The 8,240-nt window shown below is 40.2% G+C and overlaps 1 protein-coding gene across 3 annotated transcripts in view; it reads left to right on the top strand.

Annotated features, from left to right (window-relative positions):
• Adcy8 (adenylate cyclase 8) overlaps positions 1-8,240 on the top strand; it is a 289,342-nt gene that overhangs the window by 69,009 nt on the left and 212,093 nt on the right. For all 3 annotated transcript variants that reach the window (XM_008845490.2, XM_029569544.1, XM_008845491.1), the window contains exon 2: positions 1,715-1,864. In XM_008845490.2, the coding sequence (XP_008843712.1) occupies positions 1,715-1,864 (150 nt within the window). The remainder of the gene's footprint in view (positions 1-1,714; positions 1,865-8,240) is intronic.

The following is an 8,240-nucleotide window of genomic DNA, read 5'->3' as shown; positions in this document are numbered from 1 at the left end:
AGTCACTTTTCTGTTGCTGTAATAGAAACACTGACCCAAGCAATTTATAGAAGGAAGAGTTTATTTGAGCTTACGGTTTCAGGGGAATTACTGTCCGTCATGGCAGGGAGGCATGGTGGCTGGAGGGGGCTGGAGCAGGAGCAGCAGAAGCTAAGCCCTCACATCATCACACAGGCACAGGAAGAAAGAGGGTGAAGGCAGATCTGGAAAGGCTTAAGAACTCTGTAAGCCCACCCCCAGTGACGTACTTCCTCCAGGATAGCCACACCTTTTAAAACCTCCCAAAACAGTGCCATCATCTGGGGACAAAATGTCCAAACACTTGGAGTCTATAGGAGATATTTTCATTCAAACCACCACAGTCCTTCTGTAGGGTCTGTGACCTCTCCAGCCATGTGTGCTTAGCTGTGTTTACAGTGCCATGCATGAGTTCCCTCTGATCAGTGGGCCGAAAGTCCTATTAGACAGCTGTTCATTACTGCCAAGATAAAAGCTCCACTATTGCATCAATGACTTAAAATCTGAATGAGAGTAAGGTCTACTAACACATAACAAATCATTTGGATAACTAATTATGATTTTTTCTGAAATATTTTTTAGTGAATTTTTGTGCATTCCATACAAAATATCTTATTCACATTTAGACATCTTCCCCTATCTGCAGCACCCCATAGCCCACCCACAGGACTTCATGCATTCTGTTATATAAGTTAAGGTCCATTGAGTCAACTTTGTGTACCCAGATGTCTCTAGATGAGTTCAACCATTGGAGCATGTTCAGCCTATCTAGATTCTCTTCCTTAAAGATCAACTCTCCCTCACCCAGCAGTAATCAGTTACCAATTGTTCCTCAGCTAAGGTTGGGGCCTGCTGCCCATTTCCCCAGTTCTATGCTGGGATTTGCCTGATTGAGTTTGTGTGGGTCTTGTGCATGCTGTCACCACTGCTGTAAGTTCATATGAGCAAGGTCCCAGGAGCCTGGAAGGTTCTGTTTCCTTATGAACATGCACCTCCTCCCCTGGCTCTTAAAATCTTTCTACCCCCTCTTCAAAATGGTCCCTGGGTCTTGGGTGGGTGACGTTTAATATTGGAGTCTTATAAAGGGACACACACTCTGCAGTCTCTTATTTTCTACAATTTGGTCCATTGTGGCCTTCTGTGTTGCAGGAGGAAGCTTTACGGGTGAGAGCTGAGAAATGCATTAGTATTCAGGTCCCCCCCCCGCCCCCCCCGCCGCCGTTCCACTATGTTCCTGAGCCTTAGGTGTAGAGGTTCTATTGTAGATGTATCACTTAGGGCTGGGCATTTCATAATTTATTCTCTGTGTGTGATTAGTTGTGGAACTCTGTAATAATCTCTATCTGCTGTAAAAAGAAGCTTCTTTGATGAGCGGTGACTGGCATACTTGTCTATAAATGGACGAACCCATATTTAGTATATAGTAAGAAATTATGTTTGTCTAGGGATGTTACAGGCATAGGGTTTCTTCTAGGATCTATGACCTCTTCAATCATATATATTTGGTTTACAGACCCACCCATGAGTTCCCTCCCATTGATCAGGCTTTAAGTCCGATTAGATAGCTGTTCATTACTCTCAAGATAAAAGTGCCTCTACTGCACCGATATAGTTTGATATTTACTTATCTTAACCTTGGCCTCCAAAGAGCTGCCGTTTTAGTTATCTAAGTAGTCTATCTGAAATTCTTCTGCAGGTCTTGGCCCAGGGGGTGCTATTCATGTGCATGAACACAGCTGGAATCTTCATCAGTTACCTGTCCGACCGTGCCCAGCGCCAAGCCTTCCTGGAGACACGGAGGTGTGTGGAGGCCAGGCTGCGCCTGGAGACAGAGAACCAGAGACAGGTACCAAGTGAAAAGTGTTTGTACCTCAGTTATTGCTGAACCATTACAGGAACTTTTTGTTTTCTTATCCTTTCAAATGCATCCTGTGTTGCAAGTGTTCTCCTACAATTTATGACTTGGAATTATAGAATCTAAAATAGTTATATTAGTCTTAAAGGTCAAAGTAGGTTGATGCTACCCTCCATATTAACTTGTTCCACAAGAAATAAATAATTGTAGTCACAAACTGGTTTCCTGACACTTTTAACGAACATGTATATTTGTGACCAAGGTTGTTTCTTAAAAACAATCACCATTCTCCTATTGGCTCTCCTTGAAAACTACAAATCGCAGGACTACAGAGATAGCTCAGTGGCTAAGAGCACTTGCTGTTCTTGCAGAGGTCCTGGGGTTCAGATCCCAGCATCTACATGGTGACTCACCAACAGTTCCAGGGGACTGGCTACCCTATTCTGGCCTCCTCAGACACCATGCAAATAATAAACTTATACATGCTAGCAAATACTCATAAACACAAAATAAAACAAAAACTATAAATTCTTATTTCAGATAAAAATTTTCACTGCATAAGAGTTTTAACTATAAAATAAACTCAATAAAGAACCTTATACAAGCCAGGTGTGGTAGCATATGACTTTAAGGCCAATATTTGGAAAGCAGAGGCAGGTAGATCTCTGTGAGTACAGGGCTAGTTTAGCCCACATAGTGAGTTCCAGGTCAATTGGGGCTACAGGGAGACCCTGTGTCAAAAAAAACCAAAATAAAAAGAATTTTATGCATATCCAATCCTTCTTACTTCCCCCTGGTTTTTAGAAGAGCTATTACACAAACTAAATGCTTTTAACCTAATGTCAAACCAAGAATGAAGGGTATAGTAGGCATATCAGGTAGGTTGGGTAGGCTTGGGGTACTGAGAAATGAGTGCCTATTTGAAAAGAGTTGAAATAAATCTTGGACATCTTGATTATAGAGAGATTATATAGAGACTTAAAAATAGCTTCAGTTGCAAATGATATGTTTCTCTAGAATGAAATCTGCTTCCAAAGGGTAAAGATTTTCTCCCATTACATATATTCATATATTCAAAATCCATACATTACATTCCCTTTGAAAGTAATTGTTAAAGAAAAATATTCAGAATATATTGAAAATCAGCTTTAAAATCAATATGTAGTCTCTTAAATTTACATGATTCTGGGAGCTCTGTGCATAACAGATGAATCAGCTACGACAGCCAGTTCTTCTTAAAGTTATGTATTTACTGTAACAAACACACCTGGAATCTTAAACCTTCTGCACTAATGGCTTGAGCAACCACACAGTAGCTGTGAAAGGTACAACACATAAGATGAAGGGTAAACAAAAGACTCAGCATTTTCTTTAGGCCCCATTTGGTTGATCATGAGGAAGACATGGATGTTTGAGGTGAGTGAATCCAGATCTCTGTTATAATATGGATGTGACAGACAGATTGGGTCCAACTTGCCAGGGTTTGGTTGTCATGGCTCAGTGCACATAAGACAAAACTGAATTCACAGATTCTACATCAGCTTCCCAGGATTCAGAGGAAGAAATCTTAAGTTAATGCCTAAAACAATTATGAAACCTCATTAATAGCTTTATTATAGTTTCTCTGAATAGCTCTTTGGATAATTTAGAAAAAACAACTTCAAAAATGAAAGCACTTTGTACAATAGACATGAGTATCTTGCAGGCTTGGGTATTATGCTCCTGTGCAAAGCAGAGCTGTTGCCAGCTGACACGTCACTCTTTCCATGGACTTGTGCCAATTCAGAAAATGCTGCCATGTTAATAATTTATTCAACTGTTCCTGATGCTCTATTGCAAGAGCCACATTATAGATGAATCTCCCAGGATGCAGCTTATGCAGTGTTTATGAAATACCGGAGACAGTGACAATAGATGTTTTATATCCTTAAGACTTCTTTTCCCGGGTCTGGAGAGATGGCTCAGCAGTTAAGAACACAGGTTGTTCTTGCAGAAGACCTGGGTTCGAATCCCAGCACCCACATGGCAGCTAACAACTGTCCATAATTCCAGTCCCAAGGGGATCCGACAGCCTCTTCTGACCTCCGTGGGCATTGCACAACACGGGTGCATTCACCTGCATGCAGGCAATACACGCATACACATTAAAAGAAAAATAATAAATAATTTTTTAAAAAAGACTTCTTTTCCTATTCTTCAATCCCAATTCTAGGTATCTCATAACCACTGTGATCTAGTAATCCAACATGGTGGAGGAATGCTTCCACCATCCTCTCTAATTGGAATTTATTTATGTGTTTAAAGATGTATTTGTTTAATTTGTGTGTGTGTGTTTATCTGTGTGCATATACTCAGGGGGGTGTGTGTGTGTGTGTGTGTGTGTGTGTGTGTGTGTGCGTGTGTGTGTGTCCAAGGATTCTGCGGCTGCTCAAGTGCACAGAATCCAGAAGAGGGCATCAGATGTTCTCCTCTATCACTCTCCACTTATTCTTTTTGAGGGAGGGTCTTCCCATGAACCTGAGACTCACATTTTTCTTGGTTACACTGGAATCCAGCTGACCTCAGAGATGGTCATGTGTCTGCCTGCCACCCTCTGCCCCTTCAAGGCTTTAGGCTTTTCTGGCTTGTTTTATGAGTGCTGGGATCCAAAATCTGGTCCTCATGATGTGTAACAAGCTCTCTTAACTACAGAGCCATTCTTCTAGACCCTTAATTTATTTTCTAAGTTGTTAGGAGGAAGAAAAGAATAATATACTGGTGTTCTCAAGAGATGATGCAAATAGTTCAAAAGTCACTAGAGTTTGTACCATGGTTTACCGCTTCTTAGTTGGGCTGCCTAAGCTACTAAATTCTCATGTTTAGGTTCCGCATCTGGTCATCAATCTGCATATTTCTTTTCAGCATTGTATTTACATCACACTAGATGAGGAATATATGAAAACACAAAATTATGACTCTGCTTCACTGGTTTCATGGATGAAAGACAAGTAAAAACTATGATTTGGTGAAGATTATTCTTTCTAAAGATTAAATAAAACATGCTGCAAGCTTCTTGCAGTCCTGTGTTCACAACATGATCAAGAATTCTTGGCATATTGGCTCCCCTTTTTCCTAGCACCTAAGACAGCTGTCTCTGTACCATTCAGTGCTAAAGTTACTTTCCACTGACACTTGATCTCTGTTTCATGTTTCCATCATTCCTGAGAGCTGCCTATGTGGGAGAAGGACAATGAGGTCTAACAGAGAAGACACACGCTTTTAAGTGAGGCTGTCCTGGATTTGAAATCTTTGCTGGTTACTATTTTGGTCAGCTTGAGCCCAGTCTGAGTCTTCTTTTCTCCATCCATAGCAAGAGGATAATAATATCCTGCCTGAAAAGTCTCCTTAACAGTTTGAAATACTATGTGCAATGCCTTTGCAACTCAGTGAAGAGTTTCCATTAGTGTTATTTGTATAATTATTTATATGAGTCAGCCAACACAGTTAAGTCCCCAGAGGATGCATTTGGGAAAACATTATGAATTGGCTTGTTTCATTTGCAATAATCCAGAGTTATTTATTTCGAAGAAAATGAAAATGGTGACTTTCCTTAAGTAACCAGACCTCATCTTTATACTTCATCTATATTTTAAAATATGCATCATTAACAAATTCATCCTCATTTACCTCTTATCAGAGCTAATTATAATAATACTATAACTGTTCACAATTCCACTCCATGCAAAGGAGACATTGTAAGACCCTAAATGACAGAGAATAAATGTTTTTTCCTTGGATAATTATTCTGAGGGACTTTTTACGGTATGTTTTGCAAGTCAAATGCAAAGCCAAAAAAACTACATTGAACATAAATGATCAAGTTTGGTAGATTTTTTTCAAGCATTAACTTGATTTGATGGTAGAGTGCAAAGGAAATACTTAAATCACTTACTTGTTCAACCATAAGCTGACTTATTAGTTGAGGATGGGTTATGTGGGAGGAGTTCTGCTGGGTATTGCGATTAAAATGGTGGCTCATCATCAGTACCTGGCCTTACAGTGTTTCTCAAGTAAAGAAGGAAGCAGACAACTCCACAGGTACTCCTGGCAATAGTGGTTGGTCACAGCTAAACTGCAGAAATTCAGAGGTTTGCCCAGAAGAAACATTATACAAACTGACCCATGGAAGAGATTCATCTCATGAATGGTTACAACACACAGGACAAAGTATATAAGAGCATCTTGACAAAGAATACAGTTTGCAGGGAGAAACTAAGAACACTCCCATGGTTATTCATTAACATTTTCATCTACCTAGGCACTCGGTCTTGTTATAAATAGAGACAATTTTTAACTCTAGACTGGACCTAGACAATGGCAGAACTTCAGTTGTTAAAATTATTGAGAAAAAAACACTGATATATGATCTGTTGAAGGATAACCATGTTGGTAGGTTTTGTCTGATGCCCTCCAGCTAATGTGAACTTCTTCAGTGGATCATTACTACTTTCCATTCAATGAAAAATACATATTTCTTCAGCATTAATTATGAATGAGTCATTACTCAAAGTACTCTGTGCACAGGGTGAAGAAAATCTATTGCAGAGGTCCATCACAGCATGCTGTGTTGGATCCCAATCTTTTCTTGCCTGTTTGTTAGGGGAAACTATGAGTCCTGAAAGCAAGTTTCAGGTCTCATTTCTCTCTACGTACAACCTAGAGGTGCCTGGAAACCATCGTGAAGTATGAGAGTATAAATGATTTGTCATCAATATTTAATGGTGGGTATGAAATTTTCTTCCAAATAAAACTTTTCACATAGTAGCTGAAGGGCAAGTGGTTATGAACCATGTTTCCTTTGGTTTTGGGTTCCTACCATGTAATCAGATACCTGAAGTCCTGGGAAACAGGCCTTATCCTTTGGTAACCTGAAATTTCATACAGGCTTCTTAAGGTCAAAAACTAGATTTTAAAAAATTTTTTTATAAAAACTTTACTGAGAATTTCATACATGCATATAAGATGTTTTTATCAAATCCATGCCCACTCCCCCCTCCAACATTCCCCCCTCTGAAGAGGTAACCCTAAAATCTTTTAAGGATTAGATACAAGCTCCCAAATACTTTTGACATTTTTGGCCTTTGGAACAGAGTATGTTGCTAACAGGCCCAAGGACATTTTGACTTTTAGTCAAGAAACTGGCTATGTTTCTTTGGGGTCTTTTTACCCTAACTGCCTAGCAATTCCTACCTCCTATTCTTATCACGCCATCCTCTGAAGGGTTTACCTAAATTGCCAATAGGGAATAGGGACGCAGACAGCTCTGGCTTCTTCCATGCTGAACAGTTACACAAGGTGAGGCAATTGAAGTACCCCTTCAGTGGGTCTATCTAAAAGACTCCCAAATTGCATAATTCTTGTCTCTAAAGTGAGAAGAAAGTCCCTGAATCATGAATAGGAGATGTGAAGGAGGAGTAAATGCAAGAGTAATTAGCATTACAAGTTCTAGACAGGGAACTAGAAAAAAAGTCAGAACAGGGCAATTTTCAAATGTTCATATGAAAAGTCCATTGGAGTTTCTTGAGAAGGGCTTCCAAAAGCACCCCTCAACTAGGTTCTTCCTCATTTTCTTTTGTCTTCCAAGGCTGGAGTAGTTGGCTGGGAAGAGTGGCTGGACACTCAGGTGATTTTAACTAAGCTTCTTGAAGGTGAAGGGTTCACAACACCTCATCTCCTCTCTTGGTGTACCAGGCAGAAACTGGTGGAGGGCCTTAAATGCCAACATTTGTCATTTAGATGGCTGATTGCAAGAGGCTGGATACAGGTTAGACTCTTCTTTGGAAGGTAAGAACTTTGTTGTTTTTCCTGCTTCCTCTCATTAGTATTCCATTCCTCCTCCTCTCCCTCCTCCTCTTCCTCCTTCTCTTTCTTCCCTTCTTTATCCTTTTTCTTTTACTTGTTGTATTTCAAGCAGCATAGAGTATCATAATCTTCTCCCACCTTCTCTTCCTTAAATCTCTTCTCCAGCCCAGAATCCTGGCCTGGTTCAAAGCCAGTACAATGTAGACGATGAGAAAGCCTTCAGTATCTGGAATATTTGAACTCTGATCCCACTTCTGGACCGGTCTGACTGTGGGAATCCCCTGGAGTTTTTGACATTATGGATACTGATGAGCAGGATGATGACTCCTTCCTCCAAGAAAGGAATTACTTAGCCTAAGGCAGAAATGCTCGAGGCCAATTAGAGAGGACACTGTGATGACAGTGACATATACTCACTCTGTAGGATAATCCCCCAGTGGCCATGTTCAAACACAACCTGTGTGTTCGATATATTGTCCCAAGTTCATACCAATAATGAGCTACGAGCTAAACACCCACGCATAGC

This window comes from Nannospalax galili, unplaced genomic scaffold (genome assembly GCF_000622305.1).
Source record: "Nannospalax galili isolate Female #2095 unplaced genomic scaffold, S.galili_v1.0 scaffold380, whole genome shotgun sequence".
In the NCBI taxonomy this organism is placed as follows: Eukaryota; Metazoa; Chordata; class Mammalia; order Rodentia; family Spalacidae; genus Nannospalax; species Nannospalax galili.
This window is presented reverse-complemented; position numbering and strand designations above follow the sequence as displayed.